This window comes from Setaria viridis, chromosome 2, assembly GCF_005286985.2.
Source record: "Setaria viridis chromosome 2, Setaria_viridis_v4.0, whole genome shotgun sequence".
Taxonomy (NCBI): domain Eukaryota; kingdom Viridiplantae; phylum Streptophyta; class Magnoliopsida; order Poales; family Poaceae; genus Setaria; species Setaria viridis.
In genome coordinates, this window is record NC_048264.2 from 11,273,232 (window position 1) to 11,288,934 (window position 15,703).

The window sequence follows — 15,703 nt, forward strand, 5'->3', positions numbered from 1 at the left end:
TGAGGGAAAGCTGGTTAAGCCTTTTTTAAAAAGAATTGCATTTAATTTCTTTTTTCCCGAATATGTAAGAGAGTTGCGCATCTTTATATTAAGAGAAGAAAAGGATGGTTCAATTACAAAAGAAACATCACATCACCTCGGACCAAGAGTGAAGGATTCTTGAGTTTTGACAAGAGATTCTTACAGAAAAACACTCACAACTAAGACCTGACCGCAACATATCTAACAATCTATGCAGTCACCCGTCCTGAGTCCAGGGTTGCAAGCCCTTTGGCTCCAGCCCTCGGTTTTGATTTAAATTTGAATTGACACACTCGGTTTCGTGTTCTCATCAAAACTCAATCGCAGAACTTGCTGGAAACAAACGAAGCCGGAAGCAAGTTCACGTCTAACCAGACGTGAAGTGCACTGATTGTATAATATGTCCTCAAGGAACTACAGATCTACTCCATTTCATGTGCACTGATTGTATAATTTACACCAAGAAGCCTTTCCGGCAACAATTCTCAATTTTACATGTGCAGACGAAAAACGTCTCACCAGTTATGTGAACCACGAAAATTGCAAAACTATGACATGCGAATGCCCCTCGGAGTTTGTACAATGCGTGCACTCATGCTTGCAGTTTTCAAGAGCCTACGGAATTCATCTAGGCTTATTTTGCCGTCTTTGTCAATGTCAGCCTCCTCAAGGAGGGGGTCAATAGAACCCTTCATTCCTGTATGCTGTAGGCAAAGAAAAAAAAATAAGTCAACGACCAGCCTGATATACATTATTAATTCGATTTTTGCACTATGTAACTATAACATTAATAATGCGATTACTATACAGTAAAAATGAAAAACCATAAATGCATGAATAATAACTGGGTTCCTGTACTCGTAACAAATTAAGGAAGTACAGCAAAGATTGAGAGCTATGTAAATGTAACCAAAAGAACAAAGATAATAAACTCTGGCAGTTTTCTTAAGCATACCATTCTAAGTTCATCAGATGTGATATAGCCATCGCCGTCGACATCAAATTTATCAAATGCAGCTTGAGACAATAATTTCCACTTCTCGGTATCATGTTCCACCAGCTGATGAACGTGTAGTGTTGCCGCAACAAACTCTTCAAAATCAACTAGCCCATCTGTATTACTGTCAATCTGCCCGAGAATGGAATATTGACTGTCAATTTCTGAAACTCCAATGAAATATGTAACTTTATGCATTACTGCTAAAAAGATTAAAAGACAGCCATGTTTTGGCCATACAGATATAGGAAGGGCAGTGGATGTATCTGCATCATTGCAACCAAATAAAGACATCACGGAAACAAGCACTTAGTTATAGCGACTTAAATACATACCATACCATTCTTAGGAGTATTAAAAAGCATTCTTACAGTGAACATGCAACATATACCATTAATTCAAAGAAAAAAGAACAGTTGGAAAATTATTTTAGCAAATCTCATTATCATCATTCAGAAGTTGAGAGACAAACAAAATGTCATAATGCTTCCAAGTTTCCTACAAGAAATTGTATAAGTATGTTAAGATATTATAATCATGAAACTGTAACAACATAACGCATAGGTTTGGGAATTTGTGAGTTGTGGCCCAAGGCTGCAAAGCAGTATAGTACATAAATCAAACAGACTAAGGGCCGAAATGGGCTAGAAACAAGGAAAACTGCTACATACATAGACACCTTAACAATACCACACTCAAAATAATACACACTTTGTTCCAAACAAGCATGTCCCAGTAAACATGAAGACAATACTGCTACAGCATAAGCCAAAGTAAACATACCGCCTCAATAATCTCTAAAACACGAGGACCCTTTAATCTCCAGGGAACATCCTTTGCAAGAGCCTGCAGATTAGTGTTTAAACCACATTATAATGATTGATGAGTATAAGATCAATCACCTAGAACACAGGCTCTAGAACAAAATAGGGTATCTAACTGCTTTATAACTTTGTCTGATCTTGAGATGAAAATCTACCACATGGAATTTAGTTCTTTATTCTGAGAACAAGAAATATATATCAAATTTATAAATAAATAGCACTGGCTCTGTAAACATTTGTAAGTGTATAACACTAATCAACTTTGACCAAATTAACATACTCTAAAAGGGCATCTCTTTGGAACAGATGGAACAATACAAAGGTCAAAAATTTTTTTTGCAACAATTGGTTATTTGAAGCATCAACTGACAATTGAAAGAACTACATTCTTTCATTTTAAGATAAACCTGTTTCAACCAACTTGCTTATGATAAAAACGGATACAAGTTAATACTTTCTTGAAAAATCGAAACTACTTTGAAGGAGAAAAATCCCATCCCTACGATGGTAGTGGTTTCAGTTATTCCTGGCAGGAAATAGTTTACAACGACCCATCTGTGTACAAACCATGAATATGAATTTAAAACTACTACCAGTTTTCTCTTAGAAGTTGTCAAAATTTGTTCAAGTTGACAAAATTTTCCCTGTTCTTTCAACCTGATATAAGTAATCAAACCACATGCAGTAGCCACGAAATATGTGCCAGCACATGCAATTATATAGGACAAGATTCCAAAAACTACACCGCAGAAAAGAGAGATCTTACTAAAAACAGTGCATATGTTGCTTAGAATACTGGCACGTGATTAGTCTTGTGGTGGGCAAAACAATAGGATATTGACATATTGTGACAACACCACTAGCATGGCTAATCTTGAGGTAAGTCTTTAGGTAGTTTGGAGAGAAATCTTGAATTAGTTCAGCCCGGTGACAAAAAAATTCAGCTATTCATATTAATCGTAGATCACATTGTATCTTTTCTGATGCAATAGTTAACATTTAATCTGGTTTGCTTAGGTTGCCAATAACTGTGAACTCTGATAAGAATCTTACAATTGAGAAGCTCATTCTACATAGTCCAGACTCCAGAGTTAAATGTTAGAAAAAAAACAGTTACTTGAGGAAACAATTAGCAATGACATCCAACAAAACTAACCTGCTTCAGTTCCTCCAGACTAATGGTTCCATTTTTGTCAACGTCAATGGCATTGAACTGATCACGGAGATCAGACAGCTCTTCTGAGTTTAGTGTAGATGCTAATGCCTACAAAATGTTGTATAAATCTTTGAATTGACTTGAACAAATTTCCTGAAGTAATGTTCAAGATCTTCAAAAATTCTGGCACCTTTAACTTACCCTTAAAGCAAATTGCTTGAAACGACTATATTTCACAAACTGCCGCATATTATGTAATACTGATATATCCAAGGGTATTTCAGATGCCTTTCCTCCTTCTCTCACCCAATCATGTGCTGGAGAAAAACATAAATTAAATAATAAATAACTTTAAAAGAAAAATACTAAGCTATACCTAGTCTACAATAACCAATCATAGTCAGCAGCAAACGCTCTGTAGTCACTGATGATAGTAGCATCCTAGTTAGGTGGATAATATTAACAATAGCACTTGGAAGATTTTACCAGCCCTTGGTCATGTCACCTACTATGCCCAACTGCGAGAAACGACAAAAGGAAATTTCTACGAAGTGGCATAAACCCTAAACATGGACAAAAACAAGGAGCGAAAAAATCAGATGCCCCCACCCCAAAGAAGAGAAACTAGACAACGAGCCACTGGCACTAGTTTCACAGGATATACTGCAAACCCATATGCTTTGGTCTAACTGTGACCACCGAATAGCGATGTACGATCCCTCATATAACCACAAATGCATTATTTTCTGTTCTAAGGGTACTAAAGGTATATGCCTTTAAATATGATCCATCTGATAGTTATCCAACTGTCATGTTGGGAGTTTACATCTTGGCGCCCTTAACAGATTTGTATTAGTTATGCTAACCATATTAGCAAACTTAAAGAGTTCATATTTTTCAGGATGGTTCATAGTCACATACACAATGCCTGGGCAGCAGTTAGTCTTGCACGGGGATCCTTAACTAGTAACTTTTGTACAAAATCTTTTGCAGCTGGAGTAATATTTGGCCAAGGCTTGCGGCGAAAATCTGGCTTGTTTTTTAAGACCTGCAGTAAAAAGAAAATAGCAAAATATTTTTCAGGATGATGACAGAGAATGCAGCAGAGAGGAGTGCTAGGAGAAGTTCTGTAAATGTTGGAGCTTAGTAGGAGAGTACAGTCATAGAGCGAAAGCGTAATAGAGACATTTGCTACCCTGTTCGGTTGTAGAAAAATCAAAAAGAAAAAAAAAAGAAAAAGGCAAATATCCTGGATCCAAATGGATGCAGGACGCAGTATTTTGCGATATGCTGGGAACTTTCAGTGGTATTCAAATAACCAGACTGTTTTGTTCGTATTTTGCCAAAGTCGGAACTTTCTATGTTACACAACCAATTTCTCCAGAAAATAAAGCATATGAAATGGGTGTGAACCTACAAATACTTGTTTTCACGCAATGTCAAATTATCACATTATAAAATAAACTACACATCAAAATATGAAACTACATCTTTGATGCTTATGTAAAATCAACATGAACCATAATCATCTACATGGAATAGATTTTAGTCTGTATTCAATTAGAAGTAGGAAATGATATCAAAATGTAGCAACATTGTAGAACAAAAGGAAACTATTTTTAATATATAGAAAATGAAAAAACACGTAAAAAATTGTTACAGAACAGAGATAATTTAGGCTAATAACCTCTTTAAATATTCCATCTTCAGTTTTGTCCCAGAAAGGTCGTCTTCCACACAGCAAAATATAGGTAATAACGCCTATACTCCAAACATCAGATTCTGGCCCTGACTTACGCTTGAGTACTTCTGGTGCCACATAGTAGGCACTTCCGACAATGTCACGGAATTGCTTTCCTGCAAAAGCACACAACAAGGTTTTAGACTTTTAGTGCAAGCTATAACCAGCACATACAGTGATAGTCATACAGGGAAAACTACGAATAATAAATTAAGAACACACCTGGTCTTATGAAGTCTGAAAGGCCAAAATCTGTAGCCTTAAGGGGTGAGTCCTCCTTTGTTGATTTGAATAGGAAGTTCTGGAAACAGAAAAAAAAACATACCAAAAAGTTAGGTACTCCTTTTTGTCAAAATATATTATCAGTTACTCTTAGAATCATCGTATACTTTCAGAGTATACCTCAGGTTTCATGTCTCGATGAACCAAACCATGCAGGTGGCACTCAGCTGCAACCTTGAGCATCTGTCGGACAATTACTGCAGCATCTTTCTCGCTATAACGGCTATCTTTCCTGTTTGGAGGCAAAATATGTGAGTCCCAGCATGGCAGTTATCTTCTACAGACATCAGAACAAAAACTCTTGTATAAAAAGGGTATATAGAATATAAGACTAGAATGTCCTTTTTTTACTGTTGCCGAAAAGTGACTACGACATTCCATCTCAATCTATCAATAAATGCTATAAATGCAGAGAGGAATCAAACTGTGACTAAGCATAGTAGGTTCAGTTATATGGAAAAACTATCCTTCAGAAAATAAATCAATGTCTGTATGGTCCAACAAAAAGTTTGCCAGAATAAAAAAAAGGCAAAAATTCAAAGAACATATTTTAGAATGAACTCTGAAGTGAGAAAGTATACGGCAAAAGGAACACTTAGTTGAACAAAAAAGGCAACATCTTAGCTCAATATTGCACATACAAGCTCAGAGAGAGAACAAGGAATGAAATATTTCTGCAATAAAGGTAGCAAGTAAGAACTTTCATAAACATCTAAAGGGTATAATATTTCTTACTTGGCTAATATCCGATCAAGTAATTCACCACCCTCACATAATCTGTCAGAAGGAACACATCACAGAAAGTCAGATGTTTCATTAAAGTGATAAACAAAGACTAAAGATTGGAAATCATCCAACTTGCCAACAAATCTGAGCCTCGTTTTCTTTCATCCCGAATTTTATATAAACCAGCACTATCATAGGGAATACAATATTATGGGAGTTTGAATATGATGTCATTGATTCACGTCGTTAAACTCCCAACTACCCCCAGGCCCCACTTAGCTCAACTCCTTAAAAGTTATGGGAAAAGTTTCTAACAGAAGTGTAATCAAACTATGTAGCCCACTCTACTTCATGTCTGATTGGGGCTCTCATAGAATAGAATCCATGACCGTTCAGGGTTCATGCAGGCCTTGTACTTGCAAAGGAAACATCAAAGGTTCCTAAAGAATTTGAGAGATTTTCCACAACTTACTCCATGACTATATACACATAGTTGTCATCTTCGAATGCATTGTAAAAATGTACAACATTTTCGTGCCCTTGCAAGGCCTTCAATATTTTAACTTCTCGCTTTACATCTTCAACAGCAACGGGAAGAACCATCTGCAAGGAAAATAGATCGTGCATGTTAAGTTAATTCAGTACGTTTTATTTTGCAAATATGAGTTAATTCAGTATGCTTAATTTTGTAAATGGGTTAGTAAAGAACTTTCTTGATATTACGGGCAAATTGCAGTGGCTATGATGTACCTACACTGAATATAGAGAGAAACAGCTGTAAAGGCGAATATCAATAATCTCCATTTGGACAAAACCGCAGAAAAGTCCAACATGTTCCCAATACATCTATGGTACTGCTACGGTCTAAGGCCAAATCAGAGCTGCTACTAGCTAACTTGCTCTAGAACGGTGGACAGCCTGCTGAGCAAGGACAAGTTGGCATATTGCCACTATTAACCACGCATAGCTACCAGCCAACTTCAGAAACCAGAACCAACCATCGGTCCTGATCTGTGTAACATTCATGAATGATATATATCCCTTACTTGCATAAACATTATACTGATCCAATTATCCAAAGATGGGCAGCTCTCCAAGACTCCCGACTTGTCGCGGAAAAGGAAACTTGCCCAAAGTAGCTTTATCTGTATAGGAATCCCAAATAAGCCAGTAGTACGTCGTTGTTTGGGACTCCTGTTTCTGCCGATTCGCCATGTGCAGTCTCCCCAGACAATTGGCATTTGGCAGCTTGTGCTAACTGCTAACAACTTTGCATTTGCTACGACACCACCGTGGGTACCACCGCAGATTCCCGCAATTAGCTTTGCTCTCCGGACCTCCACAATCCACGTGGTAAACGGGAGGCATCCCCCGCAAGCTCGGCCAGGCTAGCATAGCTGTCGCGACACGGCCCGAGGACGTGTCAGGCGTGGCCCACCCGTCAGCCAGACACGACCCTCCTCGGCTCCTCCGCAAGAGCCAAGAGAAATGGCCCCGCGACAAAAAAAAAAGGAGGAGGGGGTGGGGGAGTGGGGAAATGAAGGTTGAAGGCTCGGTCGCCGGCGAGCGGAGAGCACGGGTCGCGGCAGCACAGTACCTTGTTCTTGTCGATGCGCTTGACGGCGACGCGATCGCCGGAGGCGCGGTCGACGGCGGCGTAGGTGTAGCCGAACTGGCCGTGGCCCAGCAGCTTGCCGAGCGAGTAGCGCGCCTCGAAGTCCTTGTCGTAGCCGAAGTCCGTCCGCTTGCCGCAGGCCACGATCCCGCGGCTCCTCTCCCTCTTCCCCGCCGCGCCGCCGGCGGCGGCGGGCCGGGGAGGGCTGTCGGCGGCCGCGGTGGAGGAGAAGCAGAGGCCCATCGTCGTCGTCGCCGGCTCGCTGCTCCCGGTCCCCCCGCAACCATCAACGGAATGGGGGATTCCGCGGGGGTCAAAGCCGCAGGAGACTTCGTCGCTGTCCGCTCCCCCGCCCGCGGCCTGGTTTCGCGAGTAAGAAAATGGCGGTGGCCTTCCGCGACTCCGCGTGCCGCGACGCTTTGAGTTGCCCGTGATGCGGTGGGGACGAAGGGCGGAGGGACCCGCGTGGCGGCGGGGAGCGCGGGTCGGGAGCCCGGTGGGTTTGGGTTCGGGTGCGGGGTGACGTGGCGTGGGGAAATGGGGAGGAAAGGAAGGCGACGCGATTTGGTGCGGGGGCGTTGGTGACCTGGTAGCAGCGCTTGCGCGTGCTGGAGCTCCCGGGTCACGGCCCGCCACGCGGAGAGAGTTTTTTTTCGTTTTCTTTCCTTTAATTAAATTAAGGTGGTGTTTGGGAGGAGGAGGTTAAATTTTAGCCTCCGTCACATCGAATGTTTGGACACTAATTAGAAGTATTAAACCTAGACTAATTATAAAATTAATTACACAACCTCTAGGCTAAATCGTGAGATGAATCTATTAAACCTAATTAGTCCATGATTTGATAATGTGGTGCTACAGTAACCATTCACATTGGATTATTATGCTTAATAGATTCGTCTCGCGATTTAGCCTAGGGGTTCTGCAATTAAATTTATAATTAGTTTATGTTTAGTCCTCCTAATTAGTATCCGAATATCCGATGTGACAGGACTACGCATGGGAGACTGGGGCAGCAGCAATTCGACCTCTGCAGGACTTTGATTCTCTGTAATAGCATTGCGTTCTGCGTGTGCACTTTGTATATTTTTTTTATATACGCTGTCTATCTGGTATCTGAGATACGGGGAAAATAGAATATCGGAATCGAGAAAAGAATGCGATCAGAGGATCCTGGAAAAGAAAAGAAAACGGAGGATTAAGAAATGCAGGAATAAGCGGATGGGATGCGTGAACGAGGAAAATTGTGCGATTGCGACAATCATAGAAATGACGCGGCAGTGTACTAGGAAAAAAGAATACTTGTGCACGTTTCAGTATCACCCTACATGCTGGAACTATTCGTTGAATAAAATGGAAATTTGTGACGTATGTACTTGGCTTTGTTATTAGTATGAGGGTACAAGCGAGAGGAAAGGAAGGGAGATGGTCCAGTGCATGTGACTGTTATTTAATATTTTTTTCAATCATTTAATCTCAATGATGTCTTGCATACGCGAAGGTATGGTCAAAATTTTCTAACCAATTAATTCTTTAAGGGCATCCACAGGTAGAAAATTAAATATGCCACAACTTAGTCATATTTAGGTCCATCTTACATTTTTTTGTTACATTCAGTTATAAGCCTTGGAACGCGGAAATAGCTATATGCACGTGACTAAATTATATGGCAAGCGTTACTATGCGAACTAGTGTAAATCTTATTCGTGCTTCCAACTGGTCGAGTTTAGTTATTTTTTCTTAGTCTTTCTTTTATTTACTAGCTGAGCTGCAGTCTCTCAGAACTGTGATCTTATATTTTTCTACTATATCAATAAAAATCTGCACTGTCTTATGTGGTTCGTTAAAAAGAATCTTATCCGTGCTTTGAATTATCATTAGTCGTGCCACCAAGTCGTCAGATCTGGTGGTACGTACACAAGGATTCTTAGAACAATATATGATAATACATTAATAGGATAAAATATCAAGTTGCAACACCATATTAACTTTTTCCTTGTAATGGAAAAAAAAAGGGTTTCATATCTTGAACCATAATATATACATATATGTCACTGAGGGATCTTCAAACTAGTAGGACAATAGAAAGCTTCAAAACTTTTCAGTGGAGCGGTTGGCGCTTTGTTTTTTATTTTTCCCGTGAGCAACTTGCATTTTTGTTTAGTTGGAAAAAATGACCGATATTGCAGTGCACGTGCTAAAGGTTCCTGCACATGCACCACCATAATGATAATTTTATGGAAGTTTCATGCACATTAAATACACTGACATATCAGCTAATCCGGTGATGTGGCAGAAAATTTAAGATGAGAGAGAGGGAAGGAGGTTTATTAGGATGAAACTTTGTATACACTATGAAACCTTCTGAAACTAGCATTAGGGACTAGAGAGTTTCATCTCATCTCATCTCATCACATCCAATCACATGTCTCGCAATTAAATGGTACGTCCAACTTATGAAATCACGAAATGAAACTCTGCATTGGGAGACAGTGTTTCATTCATCTACTCAAACCTCTTTTGATGACATGTCAATCTTGGAAACCGCGAGATGAAACTTCCCATTGGGAATAGCCTAAGGGCAGTCCCAACCCAATGACCAGGATAGTGTTCATAGAATTAAATGAGCTGCCACCTAGGATAAAAGATGATGTAGCAAGGGAGTAAATGAAGAAAGAAAAGGAAACTAGATTTTGCATGAGACTTAGTTTCTACACAAATCCAAGATATAATGAGAGATGAGTAGTATTAAATTCAAAAATGGAATAGTGGTGTTTGCATTGGAAGAGTAATGTTTAGTACTAGTTTCTTGATGATGTGGAGCTTATGAAAACTATGGCTAGTGTCTTGGGTTGGGACTGCCCTAAGGAGGCTAAATAAATTAAGTAAATTGCATATCTCAAATTCAAAAAACTAGGGCGCTACCTGCAAACCTGTAAAACAAAGGATTCATTAGTTCTTTTTAGTGGATGGAGCACGGATTTGTCATGTTAATTGTGTGTTTAATTGTATTGAGAGTGTAACTTAGGGTGCGCTTGGAACCTTTGCCGGGCGCTCGCCTCGCCTCGCTTCGCCGAGCAATGCCAGCTGAGCGCCCCGCCTCGCTTCGCCGGGCAAGGCAAGCTGTTTGGTACCTGCTTGCCTCGTCTCTTTGCTTGGCAAGCTTGCTTGGCTGGGCAAGGTTCACTTGCCCGCTCGCGTGCTCACGCGGAATGCTTGAGTCACTATTGAATCGGCGTTGTACTACCCCAAATCGAACTTTTGAGCTCTGTCGCCATCAAAATTGAACTTTGCAGCCACCGAATCAACCTTGCCGTCGTTGTTTCGAGCTCCGGTGCCGCTAGATTGATCTTCAACAGCACCAAATTGAGCTTCTCCACCATCGATTTGAGCTCCACTGCTGCCAAATCGAGCTCCACCGCCACCAAATCGAGCTTGGACGCTGCCGGATCAAGCTGCGGGGCGAGGCAAGGCAAGCGGCGGCAAGGGAAGCTGAGAGAGCATCTAGGCCCCTAGTGGGTTTTGGTAAGTTGAATGACAACTTGATTAAAGGTCTAATGAACTCGTTAAGTCTATGAGCAAGTATAATGCTATTGGTGAATAATTTTTGTGGGAAAGATTGTAATAAATGGCTCATATAATGAAAAGAATAAGTGTGGTATATGGCATTGTTCATCTAAGCATGGAAAACAAGCAATGGTGTAAAAGTAAGTTGAGACTTGGTTGATAGCCTCATATTGCAAGATTGTTTAAGTTAAAGATGAATGTCATAATAAGGAATACTATGTAAATCCCATGATGGATATGTGTGATATGTGACAAGCAAATTGAGGTAAAGATAGAGGCATAATGGCATTGGGATATTAGTTGGTCTCTAAATAAAATGAGAAGCTTGTTATGAACAAATGGGATATAAAAGTTAAAAGAAGATAGGATCTCAAGTGGATTTCATTCTTTATGTCAAAACAAAGCTAGACTCAATGCGGTAGCGATTGGATGAAGGAATCAAGTAAGTGATTAGCAATGAGGTACTAAGCAAAGTTTGGTCAAGTGGTGACTTGGGCCATGAGCTTTGCTAGGGTGAAGCGGCTAGTGCTTGGAGGATTTTGAGGTATCAAGTCAAGCCTTACCAAGTATAGCAATGGGATGCATCAAATGTTATTGAGTCATATGAATAACTGATTTGTGATCTAAAATTGGATTTCATTCATATGTGGTTGAATATTGATCCAAGTCACTAGCTCAAGGTTGAAGTGCTCAAACTGAAGAGACAAAGTTGGATGCACCTCTCAAGTGGATATGTTGAAAAAGTATAGCATGGTTGATGGTAATGAAGCTCAAGAGGATGAATATTGTATTTATGTGTTGATTTTGAGTATAGGTGTGCCGTACTATCAAGAGGGATGCATCACATGGTCATTTGACAAAGTCTCAGTGCTCAAGTATCCTATGCGAGGGATGAGAGACACAAAAGTCACACATGCACACTAACGGGTCAGGCAGTGGCAAAATAGGAAGTTACGGTTTTGAAAACAAGAGGTTCCGCTAGTTGCTTCGAGAAACCGGAAGTTCTGGTTTTGGTCTGATAACTCTAACGGCTAGTTTTTTAGGGGTGGAGTATTTATACCCCACGACCTCCTCAATAGCTGGTTGCTGTTTTTGCAGTTGCTGGTGTGCTTCCTGCCTGTTCTAAGCTGAACTAAAGCTAAATAGCTCTCACCAACCCCTCTTTGTGAGGTGGTGTGATCTTTGCTAGATCTTGTGAGTTGGGTTGTAGAGAGGAGCCATTTGAGAGCACTAGAAGAGCACTCATACGCCTGAGCGCTGGTTTGCCTTGTGAAGTTTCAAGTGAAGCATTTGTTATTCTTGGAGGTGTTCCTCCAGACGGCTAGGCGTCACCAAGAGCTCCTAAGGTGTGGTGAACCACAGGACAGTTTGTGCAGGTCGAGCTTCGCCTCTAAAAGGGAAGGAGTTAACTAGTGAAGTGGGGAAAGGGTTGAGTGCAACCCAGCTTCTTTGGAAGCACCCAACAGAGATGTAGGATTCGTCTGGGGTGAATCTAAACTTCAGTGAAACAAATCATTGTGTCTCCTCACTGGTTTGCTTACATTTGCATTGCACTTCCATTTCATTGTTGATCTCGTAATATTGGTTAATCTACTCGGGTGTTAGTGTTCGTGAAGTGCAGGAGCTTTGTGATCCTACTAAGATACACCATCTGAGCATACTCTCTAAACCTGGTTTGATCTTTACCTCACTTGCAACGCATAAGGTTTGGGGGTTCTCTCTGCCCGAGTCAAAACCGGAAGTTCCGGCTTTGAACCGGAAGTTCTGGTTTTCAGGCGGACAGAGTTTTAGTCCGCTGCTTAAGGCGTGTTTCCTATCTTCAGAAATTTTGGAGATTTTTTCGGAGATTCCGTAATTTGCGGAATCTCCGAAAATATTTCGGAAAAAATCCACAAGTGGTTGATAAATTTAGTAGCGATAATTTCAGGTTACGGCTCACCCCTTCTAAGCGAAGATCCTTTCAGAAGCAAACATCCCCTAGAAGCTGGCCTTGCTTTGCCCGGCGAGGCGAGGCAAGGCAAGCGGGTGAGGCAAGGCGAGCTGCAGCAGAGTTCCAAGCACGCCCTTAGCTGAGAGCCAGTTTTCATTTGTTCTAGAAGCTTGACTTCAATTAACCAAAATTACTCTATTGCACGTATTACTAGTGGAAACTAATAATTCCAGGGATCAAACTTAGAACATCAAAGATAGTATCAAAGGAATCACTGTAGAATAATAAAAACGTATAACTGCCGATTAAAGATTTGGTCTTCCCCTTAACGTGCGCCACTGATCGATAGGAGACCTTCATGGTCCAGCCGGAAGTGCGCCGCGGCATTAGCTTAGCTCGTCAACGTAAACAACACAAAGAAAGCAGGTCTACTACGTAGGGCTCGGATTATAGTATCCTCCTACTTGAACCAGTGGGAACACGCGCCACGCCACCACGGATGCTGCGGGTTTAATTTTTAGGCGTGTAAAATAATGACATCGTCCTTTCATTGTAACACCATCATTAGCAATAATGTAGCATCGGCCAAGCGTCGATCTCAGGACAGGTGCCTCGACCAAAATAAGCTAAGCTACACTCCCCTGCTCCCTGTCCTAGCCTGATCATGTGCTTAAACTAAGAGCAGTGATCCTGACACAAGCTGATTAGCAAGTCCCAAGGGCCAATAGACAGCTCGATCATGGCGCTAATGGAAGTATGGAAGGGGACCAACCTCATCACAAGTCGCGGAACCTTATAATTTTTGGTGTCGATAGAGGTCTGACAGCATGATTGTTTGATCCTTTAATTTAGACTTTAGAGACGTTGTGTTGACTAATGTCACGCTGCAACCAACTGCATACTGACACCGATCCCTCCGGCCACAAGGACTAGCGACTTGTGTAATGCTCCCTACACTGGCAGAAGAGTTTTTTATTTTAGTTGCGCGTAGCGTTCGATTATTTTTGTAAGCCATATTAGGATTTGGAAAAGTTTTTAGAAATGTACTAATGACCATCAGTTTCTTTTGCAACATATGGTCATTCAGCAACAATGGTCATGCGGACCAATACATTACTGTTATTGTTTAGCAGTCATTCGGCTTTGTCTATTTTGGTTTTGATGGTGCGCAATAGGTGCACTGGCATCCCCCCGAAACACACTCGCCTACACTGCCGTAGCCAATACTGTTCCGACAATTTTGAGAGCACGACGCAGGGGCGCAGGGGCCTGGGCTGACGGGTAGTGTCCTGCAGTCTTGAGGTGTAAATGAACCATGACCATGTGCAACCTCCTTTGCCGCCATCGCGATATCTGAGGAACAAATTTCAAAAGAAAACAAAAATGTATAAAATACCATAACATTTCTAAGAAAATGAAACGGATTTAGAAGGACATGCGTGTACCCAAAGGAAATTACAAGTATGTACCTGAGTACTGCACCACGAGAGCAACGACAATCAACAATGTGCAGGATATCCTCATCCTAGCTAGGTTTGTTGGGGGATGGCTGTGATTTGTGAACTACTGCACCACAAAATTGTGAAAGCAGATGATGATATGGTGCTTTCCACCCCTCCTGGGAAGGTGCTCAGGTGACTGCCATTGGCTTTATACTTGAAATGTGAGCTCGCCATTGATGGAAAACATTAATTATGTATACTACTGCTAAAATTGATTTGTATCATTGTATGGAGATTTTAATTGTAACCCAGGGTAGATATGTATACAGCTCACTGCTGGTTATTGAGGTTTACATATAGGATGATATTTTCTTGTGGGCTATTAATTTCAGTAAATGTTTTCCAAACCTATAAAGCACCATCTTAGAGCCATTTTGGAACTCATAGGGATTATAGAAATTAGCTAAAAAATCTCCATGAGATCCAAACATCCTAAATTCTTGTGTGGATTAATTATAAGAATCCAACCATCCAGATTATAATCGCACTATCTCCCTCAACCATACCATTTGAAGATTACTTGTGCAGAGAAAGGGATAGACAGCATTTATTAGGGGCAAAACTCACATTACTCCTGACCCCAACAATCCATATCAGCCAGGATCCATATTCTTATAATCCCCACCCACTATCCAAGATTCTTATAATCCCTATGAGATTCAAACATGCCCTTAGTCTTCCTAGCATCATATAACTTCATAAATTTGATCATGCCAAAAATTCTAGCTTGAACATTCTATTTGAAATACTAATTTTTCAAGGTAATGTGAAAATAAAATAAATACACTGCAGTTCTCCTAGAAATAGCTTATTTATCTAAGAGGATGACACAAATGATCACTATCCTGAGTGCTAATCCATCAACCTAATCCCTTCTCATCTACCAGCATAGGACTTTTGGAGGGACAGAGCCAGGAGCCCAGGAGAGTGAGGAAACGAGATAGCTGAAAGCATCTCCGACAGATTGCTCATATTCCACTACCAAAATACTTTCTCTCTCCCTCTCCAATATTTACTTTTGCGATTTAAGTGATCACCGTTGTAGCAGACTACTAAAAATCAATCTCCAATAGCTCCCCCAACACATGGGCCCACACGCCAGGGGTTTATTTATTTTTTGTTTTTTTCCCACCATTCTTCCTCCCGCACCTCCCTTCGTACCCCCTCCACCCGCTTATCCCGACCGACTCACCCCTCCGACGGTGGTCGGTGAAGAGGAGCTCGGACGGAGCTACTCCTTCTCACGGCCATGGCGCGAGGTGGAGGTGCAGCGACGGCGCCTGCTGGATCCTCGCCGTGGCCGCGCCCCCTCCACCCGCTCATTCGCCCCGACCACTGCAGCTGG

At 41.3% G+C, this 15,703-nt stretch overlaps 1 protein-coding gene across 1 annotated transcript; it reads right to left on the reverse strand.

Annotated features, from left to right (window-relative positions):
- Nucleotides 1-373: 373 nt before the first annotated feature.
- Nucleotides 374-7,765, reverse strand: LOC117845656 (calcium-dependent protein kinase 18). The gene is made up of 12 exons (XM_034726720.2): nucleotides 7,345-7,765; nucleotides 6,220-6,350; nucleotides 5,757-5,798; nucleotides 5,142-5,253; nucleotides 4,962-5,040; nucleotides 4,686-4,855; nucleotides 3,920-4,046; nucleotides 3,200-3,315; nucleotides 2,999-3,106; nucleotides 1,802-1,864; nucleotides 977-1,150; nucleotides 374-725 (listed from the first exon to the last, which is right to left on the reverse strand). Exons 1-12 carry the CDS (start codon nucleotides 7,603-7,605, stop codon nucleotides 570-572), a joined length of 1,539 nt encoding a protein of 512 aa, XP_034582611.1. The 5' UTR covers nucleotides 7,606-7,765; the 3' UTR covers nucleotides 374-569.
- Nucleotides 7,766-15,703: the final 7,938 nt, after the last annotated feature.

Coding starts and splice junctions, on each gene's coding strand:
- LOC117845656 (XM_034726720.2), bottom strand. CDS start 7,605: ATGGGCCTCTGCTTCTCCTCCACCGCGGCCGCCGACAGCCCTCCCCGG. Junction 5,041..5,141: donor ATCGAGACATGAAACCTGAG/GTATACTCTGAA, acceptor TTCTGTTTCCAG/AACTTCCTATTCAAATCAAC. Junction 1,865..2,998: donor GTCTGGAGGAACTGAAGCAG/GTTAGTTTTGTT, acceptor ACTAATCTGCAG/GCTCTTGCAAAGGATGTTCC.